This window comes from Sturnira hondurensis, unplaced genomic scaffold (assembly GCF_014824575.4).
Source record: "Sturnira hondurensis isolate 20B ecotype Veracruz unplaced genomic scaffold, ASM1482457v3 Scaffold0018525, whole genome shotgun sequence".
Taxonomy (NCBI): Eukaryota; Metazoa; Chordata; class Mammalia; order Chiroptera; family Phyllostomidae; genus Sturnira; species Sturnira hondurensis.
Window position 1 is genome coordinate 14224172 of NW_028091156.1, and position 18672 is coordinate 14242843.

The 18672-nt window shown below is 51.7% G+C and overlaps 1 protein-coding gene across 2 annotated transcripts in view; it reads left to right on the forward strand.

Annotated features, from left to right (window-relative positions):
• The first annotated feature begins 289 nt into the window (after window positions 1-289).
• The window catches only part of PGBD5 (piggyBac transposable element derived 5), a 73950-nt gene continuing 55567 nt past the window's right edge, over window positions 290-18672 (forward strand). For both annotated transcript variants that reach the window (XM_037069476.1, XM_037069477.1), the window contains exon 1: window positions 290-626. In XM_037069476.1, coding sequence (XP_036925371.1) covers window positions 290-626 — 337 coding nt within the window. The remainder of the gene's footprint in view (window positions 627-18672) is intronic.

The following is an 18672-nucleotide window of genomic DNA, read 5'->3' on the forward strand; positions in this document are numbered from 1 at the left end:
GCGGGCGCGGAGGAGACGCAGCGGCAGCACGATCGGCGGCGCCGCGTCCCAGTCGCAAACCCTGCCACCCGCCGCGGCCCGCAGCCGGCGGCGCCCGAGCTCTGAGGGCGCTTCCCCGGGCGCGAGGCCCGAGGCGGCCAAGACGGCGGGCCGGCCGGGCGCGGGGCGGCGGGCGCTGTGCTGCGGGCTGCGCTGGTGGGGGGCCGCGGGCCGCGGCGCGGGCCCGGGGCCCGGCGTGTGCGGCTGGGAGGCGCTGTGGGGGACGGGCGCGCGGGCGGCGGCCGGGGCCATGGCCGAGGGCGGCGGGGGCGCGCGGAGGAGGGCCCCGGCGCTGCTCGAGGCGGCCCGCGCGCGGTACGAGAGCCTGCACATCTCGGACGACGTGTTCGGCGAGTCGGGCCCAGACAGCGGCGGGAACCCCTTCTACAGCACCTCCGCCGCCTCGCGCTCCTCCTCGGCCGCCTCCTCCGACGACGAGCGCGAGCGCCCCGGGCCCCCGCGGGCCCCTGGCGCCCCGCCGCCGCCCTGTGTCCCCGCTGCGCAGGAGCTGGAGGAGGACGAGACAGGCGCGGGCTGGAGCGCCGCGCTGCGGGACCGCCCGCCCCCGCGCTTCGAGGACACCGGCGGTAAGGCTCGGCCGGCGGGGCGGGTGGCGGCCGTTACCCCGGCCGAGGAAGGCGTGACTGCTGGGGCGGGAGAATTCTAGATGCTCCTTGGGCCGCCTTGGTCGAAGGCAGCTGTGCGTTTCAGGAAACAAATGAGGCTGCGGGAACCGGCATTTAAAGTACGAGAATCAATCTGACTGCGTGCGGAGGGTGCGGTGGGGGCTGCGACTTCCTCGTGGGTGGAGGGGATGAGGCAGAGGCCGGAGCCAGCGTTTTGTAATGGCCAGGACGCGTGGGTGGTGAGCTTCCCGCACTTGCTGAGAGTGTCCCCTTGTCCTACAGCAGAGGTGAGTCACACCTGTGGGCCTGAATCTCAGGGGTGAGTGAGTAGAGGTAGGCTTGCCTAGTTGAGGGCATTCTGAGTATCTGACAGGGCTTGGGGTGGGGGCAGCCTTTTTGTAGTGATTGCTCCCGGCAAGGCCTGCCCAGGTGCCAGGGGTGGGGCAGCTAGCTGTTGGGGCGAGGCCCGGCAGCATCTGAAGCAGCATCCACCCATCGGGTCTTCCCCAGGTTTTCGTTTTCTCCAGTTCATCTGAGAAACTTTCGCTGTCCATGCCATTTAGGATCCCTTGCTAAGAGCAGGAGAGAGTGAAAGGACCAGTCTAGCAGCACTGTGTCGGAAGATACTGTCACTGGTGTTCTGCCCACCACCTTGACCACAGATTGGCACCTGATACCTAGAGAAGGTCGCAGGGGTGCTGGCAGATGGGTGACTTCTTGAGGGTCTTTTTACTGCCTGCTTTTTCAAGAGTCGAGCTTTTAAATATCACTACTTACCCAGCGGAGGCTCAGCAGCCTCTGCCTTCTCTGAGACGTGGGGACCAGCCCTTTCCAGCTGGCCTCTGGTGCTCCCTTTCCTAGCTCTGTGACCTGCTGTGGCAGGCCCTGACTCTGCACACCATTGTCATGGGTGGAAGTGTGTGCAGCCCGTGTTGTTGAGGGCCAGGGAGTGGCCACCGGAGCATGATGAGGCTGACCATGATGTGGCTCTTCTGCGGCTCTCCCTGACCATTGTTCCATCAGACGGGAATCCAGCACACAGGAGGCAGGCCCAAGGGACTCTTCGCTGGTTCTGGACTTGGACGTGGGCATGAGGCTGCAGCCCACTGGCAGGCCAGTTGGGTTGGCTGGAACTCTCTCAGCAGGGAGCGGTCTGTAAACCTCGGGCAGGCAGGCTGCAGTGTGGATGTGCTAAGCTGCATCTGAGCTTATAAAATCCATTTTAGCTAGGCAGTGCTTGAGGGTAGCTAAATTTAAAAGCACGTTGTCATTTGAGCTTTAGCTGAGTTTTGGAATTTTTGAAGTCAAATCACTCTGCGAACTGCTTTTACACCCCCTGCCTTCCTTATAATGTCATTAGGTCTCCCAGTCCTGGACAGCTGTTTTCCATATTGGCTCTTTAAAAATTGTATCTACTCAGAACCCTGGTCTGGCAGACTCGATGCTAAGAGTGACTGTGATCCAGCTTTTGATCTTGGGACACTTGAGGTGTCCACCTGGGAGAGAATGCAGCAAGGCTCCCTGTGTCTCTGGGGGAGATAGTGGAACTGTGTCAGGTTAAGCCCAGTTAGGAAGGAGATTGATGAGCACGCTGGTGGGAGAGGATGAACACACTGGAATACATTTAAGCAATATTGTATTTCTTAGTAACCTATAAATGGGAGAAATTCTGCAGTGGAGCAATTTCATCCAGCCGCTGGAGCACTTAAATGGTCACAAAGAGCAGTATTGGGTGTCATTTGGCATTAGGTTCAAATTCTGTTTGCTTCAGGTGTCCACAGAATCCACGCCTGAACCTGAGAATCCCAGTCAGGCACTTTAACTGAAGACATTAGTGGTTATCTGATGGTAGTTATACCCAATTTTGTTTTCCCGTTGTATGTGGGAGCTTACTTTCAAAATCCAGCTCTAATGAAGACTTTCTTTTCCTCCATGTACTAACATCCTTGTCCGTAAGGAAAACTTGGGGTGGAGGTGGAAGGGTGAGGTTGATGGCTTATTAGGCATGAATTCAGATGCTCTGAAACAATGCAGTATGATTTATGGGGGCTGAAAATAGCTACAGAAATATGTGGCTGCTCAGAGAGAATCCTGGTGCCTAGTGGTGTGGAGAGAGATGGATGTTTTTATTAAGAGGCTGTGAGCTGCTCTCTGGCTGCTCTGAGAGCAAAGAGGTTCAGCCTGTTAGGTTCATCAAAGGACAGTGTCCAAGACGCTCTGAAAGAGTCTGTGCCCCCTTTCACGGAAGACGGCCTGGCTGTCTCTTCCATCTTTGTCCCCCAGCTTATTAACAACACCTCCCTGGACTGGTAGAGTGGGGTGGGGAGCAAGAAGAGGGTGGCATTTTGATCTGTAATCAACCTTCCTAATAGAAAATTTGTAATGGAAATTGATGTTGCTGATAGAATTAGATGAGGAAAGCAAAGGGTTCTGGTCTATGGACCAGGCTTCCTGCCTGCCTTCTGTTGTACATACATGTGCACACACATGTGTCACCATGTCTTATGTGTAACTGCATTGTGTGCGTTGGTTTGGGCTGAGTAGGGTTTCTTCTTTAGAAAGAGGTTGTAAGTGCTGTTTGGCAGCTCTCTGATGACCTAGAACCCCTTTTAGAGAATCCCTGGGCGTGAGGAGGGTGTAGCACTGGGTAACCATTGTGCCTTTGATCTGTGTTCAGAAAGGGGTGGGGGACATTTGGTGCCCAGCTGAGAGGAGGAGGGGAAGGAAGAGGTAAGCATCTCTGTGGTTAAGGTGGAGGCTCCTAACTGCTCTCCAGGTCGCTCCAGCCTTCAAAGACTGTTCTTTTTGTTTGTTTGTTTGTTTTTCAATGTACTGAGCTTCCTGTATCTGGCTCTCCAGAGTGCAGCCAACAATTACGGGTGGAGGGGGTCCTTTCCCTCACCCTTCTCTCTCCTTCCCCAGGTTCTGCCTCTGCCTTGTGGTGCGGGTCCCGAGGGATGATTTAAATACAAAGACTGTGCCTGCAGGGCTGGCTGACAGGCTTTTAACCCTATATAGATGGAGGGTCAGCCTGGGAGCTGAAGCTGCTTAATGGGAGCTTGGGGCCTGACCCTCTTCCCACCAGACTTTGCAGCGAATCCCCTAAAGTAACCCCTGCAAGCTGTACGCCTCTCTGCGCACTCTGCAAATAACCAAGACAGTGTGCAAGCACATTCTTTGAAAACTGCATGAGATTCAGGCCTGGCTGCTTTTTGGGCTCCTGCCCTTTTGGTTTCTTTATTCTGGCAGTCTTGTGATTTGTTCTCTCTGAGGAGGCAGAGGAACAGGCAGACTCACAGATGCTCCAGGCTGCGGTCTGTTCTGCATTGCCGGTGCTCTGCCGCGCTGGCTGGGATCTGAGCTGCCCGCTCTTTCTATTACAGGTTCGACTTCACAGGGGTTTCATTCCCTGTGCTCCCCGTTCAGCATCCCTCTGTAATCATTCAGTGACGGGGTATGACCTTGAGAAGCTGAAGAGGAAGACATGGCTTTGAAAATTAACACCGCTAAATGTTTTATCTTTAGAGTTCTTGTTGGTTCATTTGGTTTAAAGTCTTTTTGACTAGCAAGCAAGAAGAGAAAAGTCTTTCTCTTAAAACGAGAATTCGCCGAGACCCTCTACTGTCCTGGGATTCCTGAGCAGATTTTTGGACCCCCCCCACCCCCATCTGGGGTGTGAGGCGTATCCTGCCTTAGCTCTGTGGCTCCAGGAGCTTGGATCTTGAATCTTGGTCGCTGCGAGGTGAATCTCACGCGGTGCTCCACGGTAATCAAGCACATGCCAAGCCGCAGAAACCAAAGGGGGCTTCCTGGGGGAGACATTTGCTCTTTTCCGGGAGTCTGCTCAGGCGCGAGGGGAAACCAGAGCTCCCAGTAAAGATGAAGACCCCAGTTCGCGTCAGGACCATGCTTTCCCAGCCCTCCGAGATGGGGAAGTCGTCTCCCTCTACGGAGAATGGCAGATGGGTCTTTTCAGGCGGGGTCTGGGGCCGATGAGATGAGGGGGGTAATGGTTACCCTCCAACTAGTCAGGCTGGATTATTCGGGAAAGGTGGCCTCCCACCCTTTTATAACGCCTAGAACTTTTCACTCAAAAACATTTATTTTTCCACTCAAAAGTATCTATCTTCGTATTTCTACATGGACTTTCTTTTAGCCTTTTAGGGGGTGATGTCTAGTTCTGTGAGGTCTGACCACGTGTGGGTTTGCGTAACATGCCCCACCAACAGAATGTGAAACAGTAGACAGAATTTGGTCCAGCTGCTCACTGGATCCCTGCTACCCCTAGCCAAGCCGCTGGGATGGGGGGCTGGCGTTTTTTTGCCGGGGCTGGACTTTGAATACACTGGTGTTCTGGGGGTTGTGCGAGGTCTCCTACTCAGCGTTGAAGTCTAAAACTCACCTTATTGTATACATTTTATCTTATTAACAAGTAATATGTGTTCATTGTACAAAACACAAAAAATAAAAGGATAAGAATTTCCATGATCTCCTGTTACCCGGAGGCGATCACAGTTAACAGAGTCCATCCTTTGTGTAGCTGAAATTACGCATTGGTGGATGGCCTGCTTTTCAATTCTAATTAATAAATTGTAAACATTTTCCACTTAAATTTTAACATGTCATTTCAATGAATCTGTAATACTGTACAGCTCCCTTCTGGTGGACATGGAATTTATAGCCTCACCCCATTTATTTACATATATATTTATTTGTTTATATTTATTTTGCTACGGCGAATGTTCTTGAAGCTTAAGTTTATGTGCCCATCCTTAATATAGTCCTTAGCATACAATGATCAAAACAGAACTGAATTAAGAATTTTGCACATTTTAAGGTTGTTGATATGAGCTGTGAAGTAGCCTTCCAGAAATGCACCTACCGGAAGTGCACCTACGCGCACACCTGCTAGCTGCGTGCCAGGAGGGACCCTTAGAAAATCCTGCTTGTGAGACAGCAAACCAGACGCAGGCTTCCTGCTGGTAGGGTGGCTCTGAGAGGGGCACCTTTGCGTATTGCATATTGCAGTGTGACACACTGGCCATGCCTGTGTCTCAGTGCATGGCACATGGCATGTGGCACCATCCAGGTCCAGATCAAGGACATGCCCAGTGCCCCGAAGATCCCTACCAAGCCCTTCCCGGTGACTGCCTCCCGCCTCCAGGGGAACTGCCATCTGGATTGCTGTGACCTGGTCCTTTTGTGCACTGTTGCATCTGCACGATTCATTCACATTATTGCATGTAGCAGTCTTTATTTTTATTTTTAATCCTCACCCAAGGACATGTTTGCTGATTTACAGAGAGAGGAAGAGGGGCAGAGAAAGAGACAAAGGTCATTGTGAGAGAGAAACATCAATTGGTTGCCTCTTGCATGTGCCCCGACTGGGGACCAAACCCACTTCTTAGGTATGTGCCTTGACTGGGAATTGAACCCACAACCGTTTGGTGTCCAGAATGCTGCTCCAACCAACTGAGCCACCTGGCCAGGGCTATTTTCCTAATGCTGTGCAAATACTCCATTATCCTATCACTGGACGTTTGGATTGTTTCCAGATGGGGGCTGTTATAAATAAAGCTACTACACACATTCTTGCGTGTTTCTGGTGGACACACACATACATGCCTGAGATATGATTGCCGTGTCATAATGCATGTTCCAGCCTGGGCACTTTTACACACTGGGTAAGCCTTTGCGGCGGCCCGTCTTGCACATTGCAGTGTGTTGTGTTGCACTCCTGGCCTCTGCCCACAGAATGCCCGGAGCACACCCTCTTCTGGCTGTGGCAGTCACACCCTGCTCCAGGCCCTGCTCCTCCCCATGTAGAAACCCGTCAGCAATGTGGGATGTGCCTGGTACCGTCAGCAAGCACGTGGAACCCTGCTGGGATAAAATGATGAGTAAGACACGTCCCCTGGGGTCCAGACCGAGAGACAAAGTGACCGGAAAGAGATAAGGCTGCCTGGTGAACTCTGTGATCTCAGGAAGTGTGGATTTAGATGGGCTTCCGGAGGGGTGTCCCCAACCCAGTCACGCTGGGGAGGAGCCTCTGGCAGAGGTGGCTCCTAAACTGCATGTGAAGGACAAATAAGAACTGGATGAAGAGGAAGGAAAGGGGCACCTCAAACCAGGGAGCAACCTGGGCAAAGGCCGGAACAGGGGGGGGCGGTAAGGTTTGCCACCTTGGCCCGTGGGTAGCCCCTCTCGCCCCTACACTGAGCGTCCTTATCTGAGGCCTTCTTAATGCAGATGTCTTGCAGTTTGACATTTGGCATTGTCACCATTGCAAGTAACTGCAACTGGGATGGGAACTCCAAGTTCAGGTGTGGAATTAACCTAGCAGATGCTCGAGCCCCAGGGGAGGGGAGTTTGGCAGGTTTGGTGAGAAGTAAGTGCTTTCGGAGGGTGGAACCCAGGGAGAAGCTCTGGGGTCTTTCCTTTCCGGAGGGAAGAGGGGGAGTGACAACCAAAGGTGATGTGTCGAGCCTTTATTGGCCAAAGGAAGCGCAGTACAGCCTGGGGGAGGCTGTCGTGCCCAGAGAGTAATAGAATACCGAAAATGTGAAGGGGGCCTCTGCCTGGACTGGCATGCAAATACAAACAGCCTCTTCCCCCTTGCTTGTAAATTCCAGAGAAAATTGTTACAGGAGCGGGCGTATTTGGCCACATTTAGATGTGTGTTTAATAAATCGCTTTATTAGCAAGTCGAAACCACGGATCCTTCCACATTCCGTAATGTGCCCACTGCTGCCCACTTGAACACGCTGGCCTTGCTGTGTGGCTGGCTATCGGAACCTCTGTGCACTCGGGTTTCTGGCCTCCAGGCTTGTCGCTCCTCCCACCCCCGCCCCACTCCACCTCTCTAACCATTTGCTGTGGAAGAGCATTTTTTTTACCAAAAAAAAGCTCATCCACCGATTTCTCTTCTCAAAACCTTTCCATGGTTCCCAATTCAAGCCAAAGGGAATTCCAGAGTCCTTTTCCAGGCCTCCAAGGCCCACAGGTCACCCCAGCCTTCCTCTCCAGTGTCACCTCTGGTCACCTGTGCTACTGTCAACACTCTTTTAGCCACGTGATTGATCTCAGAGCCTTTGCGCCTGGTCAGCCCTCACCTGGAATGTTCCCGATACTTGAATGGGTGCCCTTGCTCTTTGGTCTGGTCTGAGTTCAGATGTCACTGTCTCCAAGAGTCTAAAATCATCAACCTCCCTCTGGTTCCTTTTTTGCAAGTGTGTACGCTAACTCATTTCTCAGGTGGGCTGAGACCTTGGGCATCTTAGTCAAGGTTAGAACATGGCGAGTCCTCAAGCTTTGTTGAAGGAGTGAACGAGCAGAACCACAGGCAGACGCAGGAGTAGACGTCAGGGATGGGGTTTGGCAGCACCGAAGAGACGTTTGCAAGGAGCTGAGCGTTTCTAACCCCCAGAATAATGGGAGAGTGGGTGCTGTGTCTCATGAGGGAGGGAATTCCTCACCAGGAAGGCACTGGGCACTTCCGGGGTGTGTTTCACGGGGACTCGTGTCCTGGGTGGAAGACTGGGTTTGTTGGCCTCTGGGGAACCCTCCAGCCCTTGGTCTTCTGCAGCCTGCCTGCTTGCTAATAGCTAGAGACCCCAAGACAGGGCTCTGTTAGGAATTTGCAGGGGAGCCAGCTCCTTGTACCCTTTATTTAACAATAAATACACACACACACACACATATATCACATACTATGTGTCAGATACTTTTCTAAGAACTTTCTAACCTGCACAATCCTCATAACAATCTTATTAGGTAAGTACTATTATTACCCATATTATAAAATTTTTTATCCTTACCCAAGGACATTTTGTCATTGCTTTTGGGGGAAGGGAGGGAGGGAGAGACAGACATCGATGTGAGAGAGAAACACCGATTGGTTTCCTTCTCATAGGTGCCCCAACCAGGGTATGCACCCCGACTGGGGATCAAACCCACAGCCTGGGTATATGCCCCAACCAGGTATTGAATGATGCTCCAACCAGCTGAGCCACACCGGCCAGGGCTATTGTCCCCATTTTTACCATGAGGAAACAGAGTCATCCAGCCAGGGTTGAAGTGACATGGAATAGATTGGTCCCTTGATCAGGGCACAAGGAAGCATCCATCATACTTACAGCGTGAGTGTGGGACCTGGTTTATTCTGGTTAGATCACCTAATTAATAACGAGTCTCATGCCAGGGGCTCCACTGTCGTTCTCCAAGTCCATTCACCTGCTGCCTGTCACCACAGTGATGGCTGCACGACCTTTCCAGGCCCCCTTGCAGGAGATGGAGCCGCTGCCTGGGTTCTGGGCAGTCAACAGTGAACAGAAGTGTGGAGCCCTCTCTGCCCCAGGCCTGGCCCTGGGGCAGGCGGCTCTGAGCCACAGGTGGAGGCGTTAGGGCCACCAGGTGAAAAAACCTTGTGCCCGAATCACTGTCAGGAGCAAGGCCACTTATGAGTCAGGCAGGAGGGAGGATGTCAGGGCTGCCCACAGAGTCCCTACTGGCCACGGCCCTGAAGAAAAAGGGAGGCGAGGTGGGTGGGGCAGCAAACTTGAATCACTGAGCCGTTTGCTGACTCACTGGGCGAGGATTTGCCAGGGGAAGTGACGGAAAAGAGAACCTAGAGAATAGGAGTGAATAATTTGTCCCCCTAACTTGAGAAGTGAGATAGTGCAGGTGAGCCGTGGGCACCGGATGCCAGTTTAATTGCTCGGAGATGTCTGAAGCTGTAGGTGTTCAAAGGGGAGGCAGTCAGTTTGTGGCTGGGAATTGGGCAGGCTCAGCTTCCTGCTGGCCAGGAGCCGGTGGCTCGTGGTGCTGTCACCTGTGTGGTGAGCATCTTCCCTCCTGCGCTGTGAGACTCAGGGAAGATGTGTGGGGAAGCACTGTGCCAGTGCCACATCACGGGGACCTGCAGTCTGTTCCTTTAAATGGCCTTTTTCCTGTGTTGCTAAAGTGGCCGTGAAGCATTTTGTGCTATTTAGAAAGTTTTTAAACTTTTTAGCAACAAGGAGCCCTGGAGAGGAGAATAAGGGATATGTATAAACCGATGGAAACCAGGTAGCTCTCTCTGAATCCGTGGTGGGAGGTCCCCAAATACCCCTTAGTCTCCCCCACCTTCCCCTGCTACTTTCAGTTCTTGAGGCACCCCATATACCTGCCACACTCCTGTCTGTCAGGGGCCTTCAGCTGGGACCCAGGTCAGAGGGGACAGAGACCCAGGGGCAGGTGACAGACCTCAGTGGGAATCCATCACTACCCTCGCCTGGGTTTGGTGCCACCCTCTCTCAGAAGGTGACAAGGAAACCCGTGGTTGAGTGCAGTTCTGATATTCCAAAAAGCTTCCTAGGCGGAAGCAAATAAAAATGGAATTAGTGTAGAAGGAGCCAAACTTTCTCAAATTTAGCAAATGGACTTACGAAGAGAATGTATGGGATCAGGGTAAAGCATGATTTTCTCAGAAACCGTCAACAGGTTGCTCTTTGGGAGCCTGTTAGGGAGCGTCTTGCTGTTTGAGTGCCTTCTGCATTCGGGGACAGTGGAGAGTCAGCCACACCCTCAGTGAGTTTTCCTGGGAGCCTGGAGCGTGGCCCCCGGGGGCTGTGCTCGGGATGGGCCTGTGGACAGCTCCGCTGGAGAGCTGGCCTGCCCCAGTGCCCTAAGTCCTGTTTCCTCGCAGGAGTACAACTCACATCTCCACACGTAGAGCACAGTGCCCCGCCCTCACACTGGGAAAGCCAGCCACGGCTGTGCAGTGAAAGACAAAAGGAGTCCTGTTTTCCTGGTCATTTTATTGACAGGCATTAATATCACACGTGGTTTTTAACTACACTCCTTGTTTTACCGTTTTCTTGTCAGAGTGCCCCTCCCCTCTGTCTTTGCCCCCGGCCTCTGTCCCTATAATCCACACTGACAACGTGGCGTTCGTACACAAACACACACACACACACGTATGGGGGTTCGGTCCTTGTGTAACAAATGAGGGCTTGCTTATGAGCCTTTCTATCATGCTCCTTTCATTCACTCATCCTTCGTGAAGAACATCCTTCTATTCCTATCTCACTTCATCTTTTTAAGGAAGGGATGCTGAGCTTTCATCAAATGCTTCTACTTGTATCAAGATGCTTTCATGGCGATGGCCTTCTAGTTTTTTTTCACAAGGTAAATTGCATTGGTTTCCTGGTATTGTACTCCCCTTACCCTCCTGGAGTGAGTCCAGGCTGGTCTCCGTGTGCATCTGTGGTCCACAGCTGACTCCGCTGTTTGCAAACATCGTGCAGACTTTCTGTAACTGAGCCGTCGTACCTTGGATTGGTCAGTAGTCTCCCCCCTCATCTTATCTCTCATGTTTGGTATGAAAATTATGCTCAGTTTCCTAAAATGAATCAGCTTATTATTTCTAAATCACCTTTACCATTGAACAGTAGGATTACGGGTTACATACCTACCACTCAGCTCCGAATTTGGGTGGTCGTGGTACTTTTTCTGCGTGTTCCGTTTCTTGGCTCATTTGGATGATTTCAGTTTCCTAGGAAGTCATCTCACTCTTCAAGGGTTTCAAATTTGTTACCAGAAAATTCCAACCAGGGTTTAAGAACGATTCTTTTATTGACTTTTATATCTCTGCTTTCAATCCTAGTCTTTTGTCTTCATTCTCTCTCCCTTATCCTCCTTTCCCCACCCCCCACCTTCTCTCTCTCTTATCCTTAACTGGGATGTGAAGTGTTGTTCTATTTTATTAGTTTCTTTTGATTTATTGGGCTGTCTTTTTGATGAATACAACATTTCTGTTTGTTTAGAAAAAATCTTTAATAGTGAAGGCATTTGACAGTAAAGTCTCCTCAGAGTGTACCTTTCAGCACATTACACATTTTGGTATGAAATGTTCTCTTTTCCATTGCTTTCAAGATTTCCTTCAATTCCCTTTTTGGTTTCTTCTTTGATCTAAGCACGTATCTTCATTTCTAATTGGTGAAGATGTTTCGCTTACCTGACTATTTCATTCTAATTTTATGGATTGTAATCAAAGAACTATCTTTGAAATCTTTAATTTGAAAGGTTTGTAAGGATTTCCATTGTTGCCAAATACGGAATTAATTTTTATAAGTGTGGCATAGGTGGGTGTAAAAAAAAGATGTATGCTTTATATTTGGAAGAGGTGAGGATGTCCGTCTTCTGTCTTCCCTGTCTTTATTTTTTTCTTCTCTCCCTAGTACGCATTCACATTCGAAGAGCTAAACTTTCACAATATTCTTGCATTTTTAAGAATGCTTGTCTGCCATATTGTTGGGTGCGCACATACTTATTATGCCTTTTATATCCCCCCCTAGACGGCGCCTGCAGTACTGTCCCTTTTCATCTTGCCTACAACCTTTAACCTTAAACTCAGCTTGTCTTCTACTTATTCCGTCTTTTCTGCTTTCTCTTTTGCATCTGCCTGGCATCAGCTTGCCTGGTGCATTATTTTAAACCCCTATTTGTCATTTTAAGTATGTTTCTCAAACAGCACATCCATATTTTTTAACATACCTCAATAGGCATTTTAATTTAGTGGGAGAAATCAATATGTATGCATTTCAAGGAACGACAGACAGGCATGGTTTTATTCCTTCCTCCTTATTTTCTTTGGATTTTTGACTTTCTCTTTTCTCCATTTTGATGTTTTGATCCGGTTGTCCGTTCTTTTTCTGCTTGGTAGCTATGGAAGTTCTTTCCATTTTAGGGGAAACAGCTTTGTTTAGACGTGATTCACATGCCATCCAGTCCTCCCATTTCGTGTGTACAGTTTGGTGGCTTTCGGTACATTTACAGTTCATGCAGTCGTCTGCAAAATCAACTGTAGAAGTTTCATCACCCCGAAAAGAAACCTCTAGCCATCGCCCCCCGCCCTGGGCAATCGCTGGTCTAATTTCTACCTCTTTTGATTTGCCTATTCTAAGAACTTCGTATAAATGACAGCATGTAATATGTGGTCTTTGGTGACTGGCTTCTTTCAGTTAGCATAGTTTTTTAAGGTTCATCCATGTGGTTGTGTGTGTTGAAATTTCCTCCCTTTTTAAGGTTGAATAATAGTCTGCTAAGTTTATACACCGCTTTTTTTGCTTATGTCCAGAAGTGGGTAACCTTGGTGGCCTCTCCTTCATCTCTGTTCTCTCATCTTGGGATGTAGCCTTCAAGTCTGGCACCTTGTCCTTCGCGTTTCCCACCTCTTCCTGCTCTGCTCTCTGCTTCCTCGTTTCTTGGGCTTGACCTTCTGTGTCAGTGGTTCAAGAACCACATGGCACCTCTTCACCTTCTCTTTGAGGGGCTATGTAGTTGGGAAATCACGTGTTTAGGTACAAGGAGTCTTTTTTCTTTTTCCCTGTGTATGTTACAACTGAATCTCTTTGAATGCTATTATTAATTTTATTTAAAATTCAAGTGGTATCTGTATTTTCCGGTGGCTCTGTCTTTCAGGGTGTGTGTTCTGTTTCTTCTGACCCATCTGTGCTGTGAGACCCTTGAAGGGGGTTAGTTTGCTTTGCAGGCTCCTGGAGCCCGGGCCCAGTGGCGTCCCCCAGGGGCTGGCTGGCCTGTGTGGGGGGAAAAGGGAGCCCTCTTCGTGTCCACAGCTGACACCGGGGCATCCCAGGCTCAGGGGCGGTTTCTCTATCTCCAGAGCCCGGGAGACTAGTCAGTGCTCACAGGCCAGCGCTGGGGATACTCCCACGTCATCTAGAGTCTTCAGGCCTCCTGGTCCTGGGCTGCTGGGCCAATCCCTCCAGCTTCAGGCGGAAAAGCCCGTGGTCTCTGCCACAACCCACAGTGTGTACCCCCAACCACCACCGGGGGTTCTTTGTGCGGGAGAGGCAGAGTGGGGACAGAAATTCGGGGGAGGACAGTATTGGGGTCACCCCATCTTCTTTCAAAGAGAAATGTGAAAGACTTTATCGCAGGAAAAAGAATGAAGACTTAGCAGGCAGCACTTTACTAAGAATATTTTATGTCACACACAGATAATATTGTCACCCCCATCATACAGACTTGGGGAGGTGAAGTGATCTGGCCAATCAGAAGTCGCGGTGGCATCCGAGGGGGCCAGCTGTCCCCCTGGTGCGCCTTCTCAGTTCCTGAGAGCAGAGGCCGGAGTCGTGCCTGGCGTGCAGAGTGAGCAGTGGGGTGTCAGCTGATCTTGCCCTGCGTCCTTGCAGTCCCAAAGCTGTGGGTGCTTCAGGGAAAATGTGGAGGGGTGGCTTGCTCTCCCCATGGGACTGACGGTCAGAGAGAGCATCCTCAAACGCCCTAACGAAGCCTTACGCTAGTAATTGCTTGGATGAAGGCAGGAAGCCAGGAAGGGCAGACATCTCTCTGAAGAACCTGCATCTGGAAAACCAGGTTCAGTGACCGTATGAACAGTCGCTCGAAGCTGCCATGGGTGGGGAGTTACACGCTCTCCGCTAGGCTCAATGTACCTAATTGGGCCATGCCGGTATTAAAATGCTGCTACTGCTATCATAAGAGGCTTTTTGTTTTGGTCTTTCAGGATAGCTTAAAATTGTTTTGACGTATTTCCTCTCTTTCTACCTGGAGCTTTAAAGGCCAGATCCTCAGAGCCAGGAGGTGGCCACGATTTCCAGGTCTTGGCTCCACAGGGTCTCATGATGCCAGCCCGTGCGTCAGCCTGTTAGGCACTGGGTCCAAGGGGGTCTGGGCAGTGTCGGATACAATGTTGGGTCGCGTGTGAGAGTGTAAAGAACCTGGACTTTCGAGCCCAACTTCCTGAGTTGGCTTTGAGACCAGCTGCATCCTCGAATTCGCAGGCCTCCCAGCCTCTGCAGTTCACTCGGCAAAGAAGCGTACCTGCGCCTCAGTTTTCTAATCTGTATGTGACTTACTGGATGCCTCACAGCTTCGATGGGAGGGGTCACACACGTGTAAAGAATCCGTAATGTCTGACCCTTAGCAAACCCGCTGTAAAGGCCAGAGCCTTTTCCTCCTCTCTGCCTGCCCCCTGACTCTTCCTGCACCTCCCCTAAGGGTACAGAGGGGAGATGCTGGGCCACACGATGGTTTGTACAGGGCTTGTCAGTGAGCGAGTGCCCCTGGCTCATCACTGCCTTTGGGCTGATGACTCCTGAATGCACATGGATGTCGGTGTGGTTTGGAATCAATTCGCGTGGAATCCATTGCTCATGAGTCTGGTTGTGAGAATAAGCTAGTAATGTTTGGTACAGTCATTTCTATTTTCCAGGAAAGACTAGAAAAATCTGAGAATTCCAAGGGTTTGGCTGCCCCCACCCCTCACCAACTGCCACTGCCAGCAAGGGCTCCAACGGCAGGGTCCTGCGGCCCTCCAGTGCCAGGCAGTTTGGGAGCCCTTGGTGCCTCGCTCCAGCCCCTGTTCATCACGTTTATGTCTAGCTTGCCCCTCCCTTTTCGTTTGGGGTTGGTCAGTGTCAGCGCCATTTGCTGCCTGGGCATCCCCAGGCCTGTGGGGTGGGTGGGTGGGATGGTGAAGCCTTGCACGCAGGACCAGGGCACAGAGGAGCCCACCCACAGGGAAGAGGTCAAATGCCACTGACTAGAGGGCAAGAGATGTGGCCAGAGGCCTGAGGCCTTCAGTTTGGGAGGCACCAGGCGGCGGCAGCCCTAGGTTAGGAGGTGAGGCAGTGGGCAACCTGATTACTTTCTAACCCCAATGTGTTTTCAGTGTTGCTTTAATGCTCTGGAAGTCGGAGGGGAGTGACAATGTCATACAGTTTTTTTCCTTCCGGGTCTGGCTGCCGCGTCCACCTACATACAGCAGAACACCTGCTGCTGGAGCCGAGGGCTCATTGGTCGTGACCCCTGGGGAGCCCCCAGCCTGACTGGGCAGGGACTGCAGCGAGCACCTCAGCCCCTGTCTGCCCTTTGAACTCAGCACGTGACTAGGGTTTCTCTCTAGGCTTTTGCTAAGTGCTTCTCAGTGAGCTTTCCTGCCCACCTTTCTCTGTTGCCCCAAGCAACGGGCAGTTGGTCCTAAGTTCCTTCATGTGACAGGTCAGGCGTCCCCTGTGAGAAGAGCCAGGAGCTCTTCCCGAGCAGCCATTGAGCTCTCCGTGCAGGACAGGACTGTTATTCGGGTTCACACACCCACCTGCACTGGTTGTGAGCTGTGCCTATGTCTGGTATGCCTGGTTGGCGCCCAGCATGAACCACATAGACCCGTGCCTGTGTCAGGTGCCCACCCCAGAGGGGAGGACAGACAGACAACAGTTAGAAAGGAAGCATTAAGAAGACACAGTGGGCAGGATTAGGGAGCTTGGGAGTGGTGGGGCAGGGGAAGGAGGGTTGGCTATAGAATTAAATAGGACAGACAAGACTGGTCCCATTGAGAAGAGATCTGAGCCCTGGCTTATGGGAGGGAAGGAGTTGGCCAAGTGGCCATCTGGGAGGCGGATAGCCTTCTGCTCAGGTGGGGAATGGCCAGAGTGGGCCCAGGTGGGAGTGTGCCCAGGGAGCCCGTGCCAGTGAGAGCAATCGATGGGTTGGGGGAAGGAGGTCCGGGGGCAGGCGGATCTTGGAGGGACCTATAGGCTGTCGTAAGGGTGTGGCTCTTACTCTGAGTGCAGTGGGGAGCCCAGGGAGTGTTCTTGGCCAAGAGTAACTGGGGGCCCAGTGTGACTTCTAGAGAGAGGCTCTAGGCGCTGGGTTGTGCACGGGCGGTGGGAGGGCCTGGCCCCTGCCATAACCCAGAAAACGGGGGAGGATGGAGGCCGTGAGGTGTTCAGGTTCCAGGTATGTCTTGAAACTAGCACCAGCCATGTGCCCGATGGCCTGAATGATTCAGCTTGGGCCCCAAGGGTTGCAGGTCCTGAGTAATGATGACAGAAGAAACATGATCCTTTTGCCGAGAGTCTGAGTTGATGTTCAAAGAGACCATCAGCGAGATCTCCCTGACACCCTTCCATCTGTCATCTTACCCTCCGACTTCTGCAGATTACCGTTGATCTCCATCATTGCCAGCAATGGTGGCGGCAGCACTGGGAACAGCTAAATGAGGACCCGGCTCGCAGGCCCGGTGTCTGTTGCCCATTAGGGCTGAGTCCCTAGGCACCAAGGGATGGGCTTTTCCCAATTAAGATGAGCATGCCAGCCTCATTGGTCCAGTGGGAGGGGCTCTGACAGAGGGGCTGGGTGAGGGGTTAGCTCCTCTCCCTGGGGCCCCCAGGCAGGACCTCCTGCTCTCTGAGTAGTTGGATTCCTGAGATGTCAAGTGGGCGTCAGCAAGGCTGGGAGGGCTGTTCTTTCTGAGTATGGTTGTTGGAACATAGGGTGCCAGTTTGGTTGGAATTTCAGATAAATAGTGTTTTAGTGTAAATGTACTCTTAACCTTGCATGGGGCATACATGAAAGAGTGATCTGTCGTTTATCTGAAATTCGGTTGAATGAGGTGGCCTGGGTTTTCATTTGCTGACCCTGGCTACCCTCTCCAGCTGTGTTCTTCCCAATGGACGAGCGGCACCTGGGACTTAGCCTACACCTTGGTAACCTGTCAGGGTTGCCAAGTAACAGGACTGGATTTTGAAAGAGCCATGTAGTTTTGTGGAAAAGGTTTTGCCGAGGTCTTGGGTCATCCTTTTCCCTTCATCAAAGCAGAGAGTCGGGCTGAGCTCTAACCGGCGAAGACTCTGCACCCTGCCCTCCTTCTTCTATTTCTCCTGGGGTGGGGTTTCTCCATGGGACCAATTGCTGGCCAATTGCTGCATTTTAAGTCCTACTGGATAAGGGAGTGCAGGCCCCAAGGGGAGCAGTTGCTAAGGACTGAGGTTCAAGGTCTTGGAAACCCAGGACTGGAGCTGCGGGGTGGAGCCGTGTCAGCGCAGAGGCCTGGGGCTGGGTCTGCCCTCTAAGGCCTTGGGCCTGTCCTGCAGGGAGACCTCTGCTTCTGGTCCCATCCTGAGCATCTACTCTGTTAGATAATCACCTCCCATCTGTTACGGGATGGGTATGTTCCCCGCCAAAGTCGTCTGTTGAAATCTTAGTAACTTTCGATGTGACAGTGTTTGGAGATAAGGTCTTTAAAGAGGTGAGTTAACATGAGGTTATTATGTTGGGTCCTGATCCAACATGACTGGTGTCCTTAGAATAATAGGTCGGGACACAGACAGATACCCAGGGATGGTCTTGTGAAGATGTGGGAAGAAGATGGCTATCCACAAGGCAAAGAAGTGCGGGAGAAACCACCCCTGCTGACACCTTGACCTTGGATGTCCAGCCTCCAGAACGGAGGAGCAGTCCATCCCTGTTGTCAAGTACCCCAGTCTATGTTACCACACATCAGCTCCAGCAGAACAACGGACCATCCTGCCAGAGGACGGCCGAGGAGCAAGCAAGGTGGGGAGGTGGGACTCCGGGCTGAGATGAGGTGGCCCCAGCTGTGTGTACCACTCAGCCCTTTGCCAGCTGGGACTGTGCCATGGCCTGCGGGCATCCCTGGGACCCGATGCGCCATTTCAGGTGTGAAGGTCATCTGTGGGAGGCACAGGACCTTTTCTCTAGTGTGCAGCCCCTGGCTGGGAAGGACTCTTGGACAGTGACCTTTGCTGACCAGCGTTGCCTGGTGCCTGTTCTGGAGACGCTGCCAGCCCTGAGCTGTCACGTGCTCCCAGCGTCAGAGCTGGGTCTTTCCCAGCAGCGTCCAGCTCTGCAGAAGGCAAGTCCCAGAGGAAAATGTCATCCACGTGGAAGCCGTGAGACCATTGATCTTTTTGAGGAGGTCTAACTTCTTTATGAGCATCACGCACCTACAGAAGAATGCACAGTCTTAAGTCACAGCCTGATGGATTTCTGCACAGGTGTGCATGCTCACATTTCCTGGAGGAGGTTTTGAAAACCTGTTGTTCTAGAGCTATTTTTCTGGCAATGACATCTTCGGGAATTTAAAATTATTTTTATATCATTTTTCTTAGCAATGAATTTGATAAATATTCCTAAATCCCTTGTGTGGCTTGGTTTATTTTGCCATTAAAGATTTGTTTTC